Genomic DNA, 16,742 nt, shown 5'->3' on the forward strand with positions numbered 1-16,742 from the left:
ATTCTTCCTGAGTGGCTAATTCACATCAATATAATTGTCAAGTAGAGAAAATAAACAGAAAGTCTCATTTTGAGTCCAAACAAAATAAGCTCAGTTTACCTATACACAAAAAATTTGAATTTCTCAGTAAACTTCTTATCCATCTTTGTGGACATTGCCCGAAACATAACAGAAGCTTAATAAATACTCAATGAATGAATGAAGGCTTACTTTAATCAATCAGGGCTCTGGACTGCCTAGGTTTAGCTCTGTTAAGACTTTATTAAAACTATGGGATTTACAGGGTTCCAAACAAGAGTTCCTATCGGCAATGAGCTTATAGCATAATCATCAATGAATGGAACATGAGCAAAAGTTTTTAGTTTAGAAGCCACTCTCCCAGTACTTAACAAAATTTTTTGAAGGGCTCAAAGCTTATCTACATATATATCAAGCAGGGACCTGATCTTACATTGCAGAAGTACAGCCAACTTAAAGAATTTACATGTTACGAGTTCTCTTTGTATGTAATTGTAGAGCATGGTTCTTGCACAGTAAGACCTTAAATAGTTATATTAACTTATGCTTATTTATTGAACCACTATTATATGTGCTGTACCTTGTTGGGATATATGGAGATTACAGGAAAAGACAAGCACTTGTCTCTAAGGCAGATGTTAAAATACTGAATGACCCCAAATTTGGAAAATAACCTATGAGAATAGGGATTTTTGCCTCAAAAAAAAAATTTTATTTTTTATTTCTAGGGCCTAGAAGAGTAGCTGGTATATAGTAAGCACTCAATAAATACTTGTTGAATGAATTGCTTGAAAACAGAATGAAGCTCACCCAACATTCTGTTTCCCCACATTTCCTTATCCTCTTGAGATGAGGTGGGGTCATGGGACTAGTTCTGGATGGGCTGTGGATGGAAATATCACGTGTCACCTTCAAACGAAGGCACCAAAAGGCCTGTGCAATACTCTTGCCATAGTGAGGAAGGAGGCCACATGTTCCAGATCATACAGCTGGAAGATGGTAAAGACGTCCTTGTTCTGAGTCCCTGAATGACTAGTTAGAGCAGAATGCCCTCTTTCCTACCAAGAAGTGATAGACAAATGGTATAAGCTAGAAATATGTTAAGCCACTGGAATTTCAGGATGATCTGTACCTTGCCATAGTATCAATCTATCCTTATTATAATATAAATAATAAGTGCTATGAAGTTAGAAGTTAGCACAGAGAATATACAATGGCAAGTTTTCAACTGGCCTAATCAGGAAGGACTTCCTAATGATAATGACCGTTCATATAAGCCTTGGAGATACTACCTCCAAGATTAGTGAGTTATGAGATGGAGAAGATCCATACCAAAAGCTTTTAACATTACTGACATATTGCATTTAAGTGATAAAATAACATGCTGAGCTGGTACTATTTGCCACGTTTTGGTTTTCTTTTACTTCTCCATCCCAGTTTTACTTCTCCATCCCAGCTCTGTGCTGATAGCATAGAGACTACTTGGGATTCTCTCTCTGCCCCTCCCCTAATCTCTCTCTCTCTCCAAATAAATAAACATTTCCTCTTAAAAAAAAATAAACTTCAAAATATCAAATGACTGAAGGAAACGTAGGGAAGAAGCGAGTTGATCTAGAGTGGTACAAGCAGCGAAATGCTACCCATCACCTGTCCTAATGGGAATAAGGAACATGGAAGAGCTCTGAGGACAGGTGAAGGATGTGCCATTTCTTTGACGGTCTGACAGCACAAATCTCTTGTCTGAAGCTTACATATAAGCTTCAACATAGGGAAATAGCGTAAGTACATTTCTGAAAATCTGCCCACAAAGTATTTATGTCAAGATTTGTTCTCCCATTGGCTCATACTGTAATCTCAGAGTTACACGTAATGTGTAATAAAATTACAACGAAGAGCATAGGAAAAATGTAAATTGTAGGCTTTGAAAAGATTCTTTTCATTTTTTTAAAAATTTATTTTGAGAGAGAGAAAGAGAGACAGCAAACCTAAGGGGGGCGGCGGGGGGGAAGAGCAGAGAGAGAAGGAGAGAGAATCCCAAGCAGGCTCCGTGCTTTAAGCACAGAGCCCGATGCAGACTTTGATCTCACAAACCGTGAGATCACGACCTGAGCCGAAATCAAGAGTCAAGGCCTAACTGAGCCACGAAGGCGCCCCCTATATTGTAGACTTTAAATAAGAGTCCAAAGTTTTGTACAAACACTGAATTCACAAATATTAATAAAAAATAAAAATAAAACAAAAAATGAGAAGCTATGCCTTCCTCTCCCTCAGTCAGTGGTATTCAAGATGTAAGGCCTAACAGCTACTTTTTCCACTTGGGCTGAGAAACAGAAGAGACTATAGAAGTCATCTATTCAGCCCCAACTCAATGCAAGAATCCTATAACTTTAGAATAATTATAATCAGCCTAAATACTCTGATAGGGACTTGTAAGATTAGATAACTTATTCATTCACTGTAAAGTAGCTCTCCTTCTAGTTATTCCACTATCAGGAAAAGTTATTTTTCTCAGCTTTTATATTTCTCATATTTTAATACTTATTTTCATCTGCTTTAAGTTTCATTTCTACCACTCACTAGTTATGTCACTTTGAGCAAACTGCCTCACCACGCTAAGTCTTAAGTACTTTTTATCTATAAAATATGGAAGCTATGAGACTATATATCTCTAACATTGTACCTAACATTTTGTGTTTTTTTAAATCTTTTCTACATCTAGCAATAACCTACAAAACTCTACTTTATAGTCTATCTTCGGACCTCCAAGTACTTCCATGTTATGTTCGTTCCCCTTTCAGAGGACAGAAGGGATGGAATCTTTGTCTTCTGTTGTTGTGAGGTCTTTCCAATTTTCCTTTCTCTCTCTGTCCTTCTGTAGCGGTAGAGTTTCAGCCTTACAAAAATTCAGACGCTCTTTTCCATCCCTTTTCATTTGTTTGCATACTCCCTACATAAAGTATGTTTGTAAAGTTTTTTTTAAAGTTCTTAGAGTACTAAAAGTAAGCTTTTCCATCCCTTGGACAATCTGTGTTTAACTCTGAGTAGAACAGGCAACTCAGCTTGCTACAATTGCCTCAAAGCCTTTTAGGAGCGTTTTTCTGCTGCTAATTAGCTGTGAATGTTTTGTTTATTTGGTTTCTGACAGAGTCCCAGCAAGCAGAAGCAAAGGGGCTAGAAAGGAAGGGCCCTGACTGTATGGAGGTGACCTCCAGGCTTGTCCACAGTTGTAGTTTCCATGGGAGAAGCTTCTTGGGAGGGAGGATGCCTCCATTTACAGATAGTTCCGTAAACTAGAATATTCCCTTTACTCTCTTAGGTAACTTTTTATTTTTTAAGGTAAAAGCCACAGCATTATAGAGAAGATTCCTCTATTTTCTCAGACACTGCTCCTGGGCAATCTATGAATCCTGATGGGGGTAGGGCTATGCGTGCTGGAAATTTCTTACAATAATTCTTAGTTTAACTGTGTTTACATAAGATGAGCTTGGTAGTGAGAAAAGATGGGGCTGGGACTTAACAATGGGAAAAATTTACAACTGTGGGCAGTGCACACATAAAGGAGTTTTATGTTTTATAAATTATGTAACTGAGAAATGTAATATAGCAGGTAGAGAGAAATTTGGTGAATTCCCTCAGAATCAAACAATCAAGCAAATAAATTCTCAGTGCCTAAGACCTTTTTCATCTTAGAAAGTATAGAGAACAACAACAACAAAAAGGCAGTGTAGAGAACGATGAATAAACCATAATTTAGACTGGTAATTACTTAGAATATTTGGCACTTCCTGATTTTATATGTGAGAAATCAAATGGTACTACCAACCTAAATTTTTATGGGCCCAAATATATGACTCCAACAAAGACAGGCAATGACAAAAATTAACTAAGTTATAAGGGTTAAACTGGAAATATGCACATAGTATCTTTCGTCAATTGTTTGCTACTTTCATGGTTATGAATATGTTTCAGAATATATATGATAAATCAAAAAATATCCAAAAAGGGCATTTTGGAGGCTAGAAAAATTTCTGGGTATTATAGGCTGAAATTAGCTAACACAGATGACTGGCTTAGTCATATTCCAAGAGAATGTGTATTCCCTTCGAAACTACCATGAGAAGAGAAACAGGCTGGTAAGACACAAGTGTCACTAGGGCTAAACTTTCAATGTTAAAATTAAATTCTAAGCTCCAAGCATACGGTGCCTCTCTTGATACAGTCCCAGTTCTCTATTATATTCAAATTCATATTCCATGTCTTCTGTTGAGCATTCTACTTGCTTTCTGTACTAAGACACATTTTCTCAAGTTTCCCCAACTTCTCTGCATATAGTCATGCATGTTACTCTTCTCTAATGTTCTCTCCTCACTCTATGCACACATTAACCTTCCTTCTCGTCAATTTACAAACACTCCACATTTTTTACCTTGGTTTTTCATTTGACTTTTTACTTTTCTGCATATGTGGGTGCGTGAATGATATGAGGCATACATTTTGCTAAACACAGTTATGCCCATACGCCTTTCCTTGGATATTTTCCAATTTGGGAAGTGTCTGACATTAATTTAACATTATCATATACTTTATATGTGTCAAGTATAATAGGTTTTAGTTCTCTTGTCTCATTCTTCTAATATACCAATTATTGTAATTTTCCCATTATCTAGAACTGTCATTTTCCAACTCCTACTGGATAACCATTTATGTGTAAGAAGTACAATAAAGGAATGGAGCTCAACTCCAAGAAGTTGGAGACGAAGAGCTGTTGATATGACAAGGACAAAATTTGAGTACAGACCTGACAAGTGTAAAGGCCACTTGCTGGAAGTCTCTGAATCTCCCACTTTTAGTTTGGACCCTTCTTCATATCCAAATAGCTACATACTTACGCAGAATACTTGCAGATCAGTTTTAATGAATTTCGTAAAATTCAAGGGATTCACACACAGAAGTAAAATTCTCTTAACGGGCATCTGCTTAACTAACTTACCGCATGCCTATAGGAGCTAGATGTGTTAGCTCTTAAATCTGTCAGTGATAATTGTTATGTAATTATATGATTCAATTTAAATACTATATTAAAAAATGAAACTTGAATAGAAAAAAAAGAGTTGTTTCTATGAAAACCAAGTGGATGCTTCGGAAAGCTAATGAAAGAGTTGCTAAAAATGCTGTTAACTAGATAGAAGTTAGTCAATTATGAAAGACCAGGGGAAATCATAAAACTCTGTAAGGATTATACAATTACATTGTTTGGCAAGAGTCTCGTTTAACTCTTCTTTAAGAAATCAACTGGAAGTTTGTCCTTAGAGAAACCAAAATTATAGAGACAGTATATGCAAGAAAAAATAAAACGATGGCCCTGTATCACAAGAGTGGTCAATAATTAAATAAATGTAAAGTACATGCTTAAAATGTTTGAGGTCATATGCATCATTTTGTATACTTAGAGCTCTAGTAGGGCTCTTTTTTGACCACTGTACCAATGACCAGTTTACATTGCTTCAGGTAAGGAGGGCTTCTTCTAAATTTCACAAATATCTTATTGAAGACCTCATAGAAGTATCACATCAGAACTTCAGCGTTGTGAAGAAGGCGTATGTACTCACATTACACAATTTTATGGATGATAGATTAATACAGAGTTACAGTAGACTGAAGAAAAAAAAGAAAAAAAAGCAGACACGAATCTAATCCTAACAGCAACTATTCAGTATTGCTTTGCTGATGCTTTCTATGTTGATCAATCTGTAATACTTTCACTTTTACAGCTTGTATCAGTCTACTATATACATTATTTTGTTAGTGAACATGAAAAAACAAATCTTATATCCTCAAAACAGAATTAAAATACCAAGTATTTGTTTAAAAAAAAAAGGAACATTGTCTTATTTTTCTTCTTGGAATGAAATTATCAGAAAGAAATAATTAGAACAAAATTTAAAAGTCAGATTTACAAAGGTTTTAAAAACCTAATGCTTAGTGTCTCAAAACTGAAAGCAATAGGTACAACCAAGTAAGTAAAAACTTTAAAACTCATACTGATCCAACAGTTTAAGAAAGCAGAGTTTCTAAAGAGACTAAATATTTTTTGTAAAATTTCTAATTTTTGTAACTTTTAAAAAATTTATGGCAAGGCAACATAATCTGTTAGTTCCAGACTCTGCAGGCAGATAATTTAAAATAACACCTTATAAATCTAAGCCATCTTAATATATCGGTGCTAGTTTTGCAAACTGCTCTGCATACTAACCTGGATTTATGGTAATTTTACCAAATAAACATTGTTTCAAATGACTTGGCTTACAATTACAAAGAAGTGTTTCAGACTCACATTTTATGTGATACTCAATTTACTCTGCCTCATGACTATAAAATGCATCTACACTCTGGTCTGCCTATTGCAGATTCTAAAGCAAAGCAAAACAAAAAAAACAAAACAAAACAAAATGTCACTCTTAAAAAACATAAGAAAATACATGTCCTAAAATATTTTTTGGTTACATCTTCTCACATAGATACTGGTATGACAAATATACTTTACCTCTCTCTCTTATTAAGACTTACATACACAGCATACAAGGATTGTGGGTTTTTACGCAAATAAACAAGATAATATGCTAAATAACTTATAAACAAAAGCTTTTAAATTACCAAAATACTCCAATTTTCTCTATTAACTATAAACAAAATACATGATTCTGCAAGCAATAACTATTAAGATGAACTATTTTGATGGAAGAATTGGTAAATAATTTTTGAACGACCACAAAGAAACACACTAGTGATTTTTATTTCATTTTCCCTTCTAACATAAAATTTTTGTTTTAAGAGGAAAAAAGGATAAAATGCAGAAGTTGGAGTCATTCATTTCCTTAAATGATTAGGAAAAACACCTCTGCTATGTGAAAAGAAGCGGGTAGAACTGGGTGGGAATCATCTGGCTCTCTTATTTTTTCTAAACATTTATTTTCTGAAATGAAACATTTCCTACCCAAAATTACAACTTAAAAGAACGTCGAAATTTTACACCCAAACTATTACATATACTTTTAAATGTTATGTTTATGTGTTTGGAATTTTCTAACCAGATGTAATAATTAAAATTAGCAAAGCAATAATTTAATAAAATATGCTTTGGTATGCTGAATTTTTTTTAAAAAATGCGAGAAATTGCCATAGAAATTATATATACCCACATTCTATTGTTTGATCGAGACCTACTAGCAACAGAAACTGATTGCCAATGTAAGACAAAATATCTCACTCCTCTTAAAGTTGCAAATAAAATGGAAAGCAACATATATTTTTGCATAATTATGCAAATGTCCATGCGTTCCCCTCCCCCACCCCCCCCCCCCCCACTGTGTACTTAAATGCTGTTAAAATAACAGGTGACAGGCTATTTGAGTCCTGTTCTTTTTTTTCTGGATACACCTTAAATGATTACAGTGACTTAAATTTTTATTGCTCTTATACCTAACGATTGTATTTTTTTTTCTTTTTCTATGTCTTAGAATTCTAAGTTGTTCTAAAAGCAATGCAAGAGACAGTTATAGGGATAAACACCTGAATAAGTTTAGAACTATTCTAAATAGGTTTATACTTATATCAATTCAATCAGTATTATAAAACATCCATTGTCTATCAGTACTCGGATAGCAGACATGGGCATAAATTATTTCATGAATAATTAAAGTGAAAGCATCTAATATTATATGAAAGAGGTACACTCTACCTGGATGAGATGAGGCAATGCTTTTAGTGTAAGGCAAAACCAAATTCCCAGCTTGCATGGAAGCAAATCATGCCACTGTGGTTTCATCACTAATCTGAAAGGGAAAAAAACCAAAAACAGAAACAAAGAAGTAAAATATAGAAAGTTGGGAAACAAATATTTCTATAAAGATCATGAATTCTATTATGAATGGCTATTTCAACAAAAGTACGAAGAAATTTTTCAATGAAATATTTATGACAGTTATCACTACATTTGATGTATTCTATCATGAAATACATTAGTTACAACAAGTGCAATATGCATAGCAACTAAGAAAAGCTAGGCTAAGATTTTGGGGAAGGAGACTCCCAAACAAGTTATAAAGAAACAAAAGCTCTCTTTCTAACCTGGACTTTTTGTCAGTTCTGTAAAATGAATTCTTAAACCTTATGATTACTTGAGCTATAAAAGACTAAGCACCATCAGAGTGTTCCCAAGTGCTGACAAGCAGATATGAAGACTGTAGCATAAACAAACCAATACATAAAAATTAATGTCATTTGCAGTTCACTGAAGCATTAGTCACTGATGTCATCAGAACAGAAGACAGGCAGAATCGTCTCTGATCTCCATCTCACATTGATCCAGTTCCTGCCCTGCTGTGTGAACTATTTAAACCCTTTATTTCTTTTTATGAATCGATACTAGAAACGGTATCTTTTTGAGTGTACCGCATATCACTGCCTTTCTGCATACTGTCACTTTTGAGCTAAACATTAAAGTGACAGGCTCTTCTAGGAATACTTCATTTCTAAAGTGCGGTATAAAAATTTCAAATGACAAACATTTGGGGGTTTGATTACTTAAATATATGTTTACACTTCACAAGGGGAAAAAACCTGTAGAACTTTTGCCTAAGATCAGGATGTGTCTCATAAACTCTGGTACATTACTAATCTTTTATAAACCTACTACAGATGTAAATGTTAGCAAATCTGAAATGACTATTCATATGAAGTTGGATCATATTAAAGACGCTTTAAAACAGTTTCAAATTACACAATATTTTTATATGCACCCACCTTTCATTTTTTTCGGAGGCACCAAGTTTTGACACGTCCACACTCTTGCCGCCTGTCTTTTTTTTCTTTTCTCTCTTTTTTCTACTAAGCAGTTCATCCTTAATGTGGAAAGAATTATGGTTACAGGTTATCATTAACACATACTCTTCAAATGTTATCAAGAGTCTTCTGTGAAGGGTAAACATTACAGAAGAACATTTATGCAAATGTATGTAGGGTCCAACATGATTAAGTAAAATCATCAATCTTTAACAATAACTGTTGCCATGGCATCCAGTCCTTAAACACACATGAAGTTCAGCACTGTCAGTCATGTGCATCTCCATAGCAATCAAAGTTTTCTAAGAAGAGAAAGCATTCAACTTACTTTTTCTCATTCATCCAACTTTAATAATGTCACTTCAAAAAGAATGAGTAAACAGATGCTAATTTATGAATACTGATAAATGTGTTTGATTATCTTTAGCACATAAAAAAAATCTGAGCAGAATAAACTATGTAATGGTATGTTAAAAGAAGTGTAATTTTTTAACCAACTGATCTCTGAAATTATAAAATTATACTCATTTCAAGTCTTATATTTAGTTAAAACCTTTTAAAGTAAAATTCTTTACATAAAAGGCTATGACACAAAAATTTCTAAAATCATTTTTACATAAAAAATATTTGTTTGGAAGGTGACAATTAAGAAAACATGGCTCTCCCTGCTAATTTTCAGCTAGATATTTGGACCTTCACAAAATTCTATGACAAATTCAAATGCCACATTTTTTTATTAAAAAAGAAAAAAAACAACCCTTCTTTTATGTCACAGGTACTTCTTGACTTAGAAGCACATTGAACACCAGCTATGGAGTACAAAACTATTAGGATAAGGAGTACATATAGAAAAATCGAAATTTTTAAAATGTCTGAAATTCCAGATAAAATTAAGGAGGCTAGATCATTTGATTTATTACCAATACTTACCAGTTGTTTTTCCAGGTAGATTGACCAAACCACAGCGTAATGACCCACTGTGAGAATAATGAACAAAAGTAATGCCAGCTCAGCATTGCTCATTTTTCTCACCCGCCTGTAGTAGAATACAGGCTGTCGCCAATCTGGAAGTCCATTGATCAGAATATCATCATACCTACAGTGGCAAATATAATAGTTTTTCATGGGGAGTTTAAAATAAAAACAAAAAAAAAAACTATTCATACCCATATTTAAAAAGAGGCAAGAGAAAAAGAATTTCTCCAAAATATATAACATTTGTGTAGATTAGCAGCATTACAATGGCCTATAAATTCAAACCTCTGTGTGTAGTACAATCACAATCTTCAAAAAGATACACAGTCATACACTGTGGATACCGGACCTTGTATTTAACAGTGATGTGACTTCTGGAATGACATCTAAACTAAAGGAGCCATATAGTCTACCTCTCTATCAGTCTGCAGTAAAGACCCCACCATAGAAGCCAGCAACAAAGGGAACGATCTCAATGGAATAAAAATCAAGATAAGAGCTCTATTTGTTACCATGAATTATATATTAATTGAGCCAAATTCAGGATAAATCTTCTAGCCAGTGCTATTATTTCCAACCCTGCACTATGTAGTTCAAGGTTGAAAAATTCATATATAATATTTCATCAAAGCTCCTTCGTGATTAAAAGCCTGTAAGACAAGCATCTTTTAATTTTGTATTGCTCAAATTCCTTTAAAGAATAACAAGTTTCCATAGTAGAAAGAGATGGGAAACAACCAGTGTTTATGTTAGATTTCTCAGTAAAACTGTTTATTTGTAAACATTTAAGTGGCAATTTCCTCATTTTTGGCTTTGCTAGAGGGACAGAACATAACGGATAAAAGCTCTCCTAGTAATGCATTTTAAATCAGCTTTCTTTAGAATAAAATTTTAACTGAATTTCAATTTACCTGTCAGACCATTATTAAGACAAATATTTTTAAGGTTAAAAATCAGGAGTAACATTTATGATTGTAAAACTCAAAATGGTCACACACAAACACTGTATGTTCAAAACACACAACCTGTTAATCTTAATTGAACACAACTCATTAAAAATTCTAATCACACTATTTCTGGAATTAAATCTTCACTGAAAGGCCTAATTTGGTGCAACACATTGACCAAAATATTTTAATTAAAAATATTCTGAGTTAGTCGCAGGCCTAATTACAGGAATAGAAATAGGGCCTATATTGTCAGGCAGGTCAGTAGAACTCAGTAGTAGGTTTTTCTCAAGTAAATTGACCGATCTAGGAATAATAGCGCAGCTGCTAAACTGCCAGTCTTGACATGTAAATCAATTTAAATGCAACAACTGCAGTAGCTACTTTGATAGTTATTAAATTGATACCTTGGAGATATGCTGGAAAAAAAAAAATAAAGCAGAGGATTTATTATAGGCACCTTCTTTTTTCAGTAGGAAAATATTGGTTACAAATTCAAAATATATTTTATTAGCAAGACTGGAAAATCTGACATTTAGATCAACTGAGATTATTAATAATAATGGCAGATCAGAATAACTAATGTTCAAAGCAAAAGTCATCAGTACTAACCTCTTAAAAGGCAAACTGTGTAGTATACAAGAGTGTACAAATTAAAATATGGTTGTGTAGTGGCTAGACCAGACAAAATCTGATGTTAACTATTCTTTTTAAATATTTATAGCAGTTCTTGAACACTAACATCAAGATATAATAACATGATTGAATCAAAAGCTATCATTCCTGTCCTCAGAAGTTTGTTTAAATCCATCTTTGTAAAAATGGACTCATTTTAAATTAGAAATGGATTGGCAAAAAGGTTTCAAGATTACAACGTTTGAATGAAGGCCAATGAATGTTAAATCCTGCATGTATTCCAAATCTACATTCTACTTCAGATTTGTTCAGGGAAAAGGAGGTGAATATAGAAACCACTGTTTTCAGCTAATCTCTCCCATGAAATAACTTCATGTAGAAAGTGGTTATTGATAAAGAACATCTAAGGAAGTGGCGACCATTCCCTAAGAGCATTACTAAGTATTGAATTTGTTTTAAATCTACACTGTATTGTAAGAAAACATAACTAAACTCATAGCTATGAATCTCATATCACACATTTTATCACCATCATTGTTGAAGTGCTATGTATCTAGTAATAGCTAACTCTTTTCTACCCTCACATACAAGTTGTATTTAGTGTACAGCCAAATTCAAGACAGCAAAACCGCATGCACTGAACACATTAAACAGAACCAGATATTTACTAAGCTATGTCTGCCACTCTAAACAACAGTCTCCAAGGATTAAGCTTAGAATCAATGCTCTATTGATTTTACTATCAATGAACATTATGGCTCACACGACTGGCCATTTTAAGGGAAGATAGCTTCTATTATAGTTCACTTTTTTAGAATATACGCTGTTAAAAGATAAATCACCACTTTCCTGAAACACCGAAAAATAGAGATATTTTGTACAATACACAGGGACTATATTCATAGTCATTTAAGAAAAAATGTGTTGACAACACATAAAATTTAAGGCATCACTATGTTATGCTGTTTCTGTATTTAACACATAACACTGTTAAAATGTTCTGTAATTCAGTTCATGCAAACCACTCTCAATAATTTGTTAAAACCAGATTAAGAATGCGCACATGTATGAATATGTTATAAGAGAAAACAAAAGTAAATCTGTGTGATGAAAATATCACTAATGCAAAAAATGGTATGGAATTATTAAGGCCATTATCTTGGAAGTTAAAATACTGATTAATCAGTTCCACATTCAACATATGGCCTAAAATATGTTTACTTTGATTTTCTTAAAATGTACATGATAAATATAAAATAACGGTTACATAACCATTAGTGAGTTTCACTCTATAACCTCAATTTCTCAAATATTATTTAGCCTAATACAAACATCAGAAAGCAAATAAATCTAAAAAGGTTTAAATTACCAATGGAAAAAAATTTATATAAATATAAAATATTTGCATATTTTGAAATATAAAATAGCAACTATGAAACTAAAATAGAAAACATACCTATTTTGAAAACAAGTACTTAAATAATTCTAGCATTTGCCTAAACTGTAAATTTCCCATCATACAAAGTGAGTTTTTAGTTTAAAACACTAATAACCACATGCACTTAGGTCCCATTTTGAACCTTTGAATAAAAATTAATTACACAAAGATCATAAACAAGAAACACATCTAAATTAATCAATCATCCTCTCCTTTATAAAATGTATATATATATGCCAAAACTTGTGGTACACAGCACTTCATGTATTGCATATAATAGGTATCTTATATCTCCTAATTAGAGAAGGTACTAAGATTTCTTATTCTCAAGTTATTGTTTACTTTTCTTCAAACACACCTGCAATCAAATTTAGAATAACGATGTAATGGATTTGTAAATGTTTATCATATTAAGGCTGAGATAACTATACTTTTCACTGAATTTGAAATAAAACATGATTTTATTTAGTAAGCTAAAAAAATACATTCAACTTTTACAAATATAGTACTGTAAAACAGACCGAAAAAACTAAAACAAATTTAAAGTTGTACAACTGGGTTAGCAAAATACCGCTGGTTACAAATTTAGAATATATCTTAAACAAAAGTAATATACTGATATTACAAAGCATAATCTAGTGTTTATATGTAATGATTGGTATCTACTCAGGACTTCATTTCCTCTAACACTCAGGATACTTGTATAGAAATTTATGTCAGAATATAGCTGAGCTGCTATTCCCCAAAATAACCAAGTTACCTCTGGAGTTTAGAAAAGGCAGCTATGCTAAGCTTCCTTCCACTAACCAGGCAGACTTGTTATTTTCATAATGTAGTCTATGTTTTGGGGAGGAAAAAAAAAGGCTTGAAAGTTTATTCAGAATCTCACTCCCAGGAATCTATTCAAGAGGAATAAAAAAAAAAAATTGTTCACACAAAGATTTGTATGTGAATATTCATAGTAGCATTGTTCATCACAGCTGAAAAGTGGGAACAACCTAAATGTCTATCAGTTGGTGAACGGATAGACAAAAGTGGTATATGACATGGAATATTATTCAGCAACGAAAAAGAATGAGCTACTGGTATATGCTACAATATGGATGTACCTCAAAAAGATTATGATAGAAGCCAGACGCAAAAGCGTACACATTACTTGATTTCATTAACACGAAAGGCCCAGAAATGTCAAATTTACAAACACTGAAAGGAGATCAGTGATCACTTGGATCTGGGATCAGAGTGGTGACTGCCTGCAAACGGGCTTGAGGGAATGTTTTGAGGTGATGGAAATGTTCTAAAGCTGGATTGTGGTGATTTGCACAACTGTGTAAATTTACTAAATAAAAATCATTATCTTGTACACTTAAAATCTGTGACTTCTATGGTATGCAAATTATACCCAAATAAGGCTGTTTAAAAATAAAATCTGTCTTTTACTTAAAAAGAAAAAAAGAAAAAGGTTATCCAGTTTATTTTATCTACTTCCATTGCTATTCTCTTTCCTACCAAAATTTAAAGCACGCACTTGATTTAGGTGAAAGCACAATTACCTGTAAGGGGAATAAATAGGGAAACACATATGACAACTTTCCAAATTGCAAATTCCGGGGAGGTTACACATTTAAAAGTACTTATTTAATGAATATTTATAATAAATAATTGTGATACCAAAGAGTATTTTTTAATACCAGTATAAGGCAATCTTCTTTTGGAAGATAAAAATGACTACTGGGGTTTTTTTCCTAAAGGAATTAGAAACATCAGGTAATTGTCTGTAGAGGTGCATTTCTCATATACGTTTAAATACACATAGGTCACCTGGCCTCAGGCACAAGCTTTAGAGAAGTGATTCTCAGCTTGATTAGTTAAGACTTTTGCCTCAAGGAAAACCAGTTACCAAAGAGTTACTTGTGCCTCAGGGGGTATAAATACTACAGCTGTTTGTGTAACTGTCAGATCCATTTTTTCAACTAACATTGAAAAAAAATTGCAAAGAGAAGAAATCCTAAAAAGAAAATGTTAGAGGAGTATACATTAATGAAGAAACATTTTATACATAAGAAGTGATTTGTTCTGTAAAGATATAAATGATTTTTCACCAACAGAAAGAAATTGTTACAAAGTTTACTGACCTTTAAGATAACAACAAACAAAAAGACAAAATCTAATGCCAAAGATGTAGGGAGACTAAATAAAGCTATCTTTACAGACACATTCTTGATGTGTGAAATAAAACTAGGGGCTCAGTGAGAGAAACCAACTAGAAAATATGCACAGAATGACCAACACTTCTTTCAACACACTTCTAGGACTCTTTCAACACTATGGATTATCTCAAACCAGAGGAATGTCTGCTATGGTATCTGGACCAATGCCAGCCCTTGTTATAAAGCAAAGAACACTTACAGAGAATATCCTGAGTTCTTGCTTTGCAATCTGACAAACTGAGGTATTCAAATTAAAGAGTTAAGATGAGAACCAAGAGTAGTAGCTAATGTTTTAGGACACAGAATAATTCCAGATAATACACTTGAAGAATTTTTTTTTGAAGAAATGGCTAGTCTAGACTAGCCTAGAATAGAACATATCAGTCTGTTTCATATACTGTAAGTATTTTGTGGAATTTTTGCTTCCGGTATGTGAACGTGTATGTGTGTTCTGAGGCATGATGCCAAATATGCTTTTTTTTTTTTTTTTTCTGCCAAATACACTTCTTACTGTGGGTCTGACTTAAGAAACTCTGAAGCCCAATGCAATAGTGTCTATACATTCCACACATTCTGAAGGAGCAGAGGAAAGAGGCCTCTCTGCAATCTCCTCCTGTCACTGGCACTATAAACCACTGCATAAATATATTACTACTCTTCCTCTTCCGAACAGGGCACAGAGAAGTCTCGAAGTGAGGGCGCTGCCTCCACTACGAAGCTTAACCCTAAATGCAGAATCGCCGGAGCAGAGTAAGAGAAGGGAAAAAGGCAAAAGAAATAGGAAAAAGAAGCAAACGTTTTTCTTCCACACCTATTTTCTACAGACTTATACATGTCTGTTCTCTCACAAATATCAGGGTTTATTTTGAGAGTGAGGAAATATCAAGAATTTGTGATAATGCGAATATCACTGACAACCTAATTCCAAAACATTCAAGGAATAAGAAAAATAAAAAGACCACCAAGCATAGATAGGAGTTATTACTGATATATCAAAAATGACTGGGCATTTGTTTGAAGTCGAGTGGTATTTGTATTTCCCAAAGCATAGACACTCACGTTAAAAATCATATCTAACGGAGCCACGACTTGCTAATGTTACGACTCACGATCCTGAAGTCTATGAGTACGGAATCAACCTAGTGAATATTCTGAATATAAATAAACTCTGCTCTAAACATAGGAAGAAACAAAAATAAAACACTAACTTATAATGTTTAGTGAGACAATTCTTTCCTTTATAAACTGAGACATCAAACTACAACATCTTAATTCAAAAGCAGAAATGAACACTCACCTCTGCCTTCGTTCATCATCCTTCAAAACTTCATAAATGGCCACCAACTAAAATAAAAGCATCACTTTAAAACAAAAATACTCTCAACTATAAGAAATCACTTAGGAAGGTGAACACATTATAATGCACAAGGAGAAAACCCTGGGTGCTCATATATACAATGAACAGCCACAATTTTAATTATATGTAACATTTTATGTTTTTAGTAGGATCTTCAGAGGTTAAAATATGCTTGATACCAAAATAAATCTTTGTGAAAGATCCAAAAGTAATTATTAAAATGTGCTTTTTAAAAACAAAAGCTATAATTTAGACAAGAAAATTATGACAATTATGATCCTCCAAGAATTTAGAGTTCTAATATAAAAAAATATTGGTGG

At 33.2% G+C, this 16,742-nt stretch overlaps 1 protein-coding gene across 1 annotated transcript in view; it reads right to left on the reverse strand.

Moving 5' to 3' along the window:
• Positions 1-16,742, reverse strand: part of DNAJC1 (DnaJ heat shock protein family (Hsp40) member C1) — a 218,669-nt gene that overhangs the window by 128,573 nt on the left and 73,354 nt on the right. The window contains exons 3-6 of the mRNA XM_007081343.3: positions 16,363-16,409; positions 9,790-9,955; positions 8,821-8,918; positions 7,757-7,850 (exon numbers count right to left, since the gene is read on the reverse strand). Of these exons, the coding sequence (XP_007081405.2) occupies positions 7,757-7,850; positions 8,821-8,918; positions 9,790-9,955; positions 16,363-16,409 (405 nt within the window). The remainder of the gene's footprint in view (positions 1-7,756; positions 7,851-8,820; positions 8,919-9,789; positions 9,956-16,362; positions 16,410-16,742) is intronic.

The sequence above is a fragment of the Panthera tigris genome, chromosome B4, assembly GCF_018350195.1.
Source record: "Panthera tigris isolate Pti1 chromosome B4, P.tigris_Pti1_mat1.1, whole genome shotgun sequence".
In the NCBI taxonomy this organism is placed as follows: Eukaryota; Metazoa; Chordata; class Mammalia; order Carnivora; family Felidae; genus Panthera; species Panthera tigris.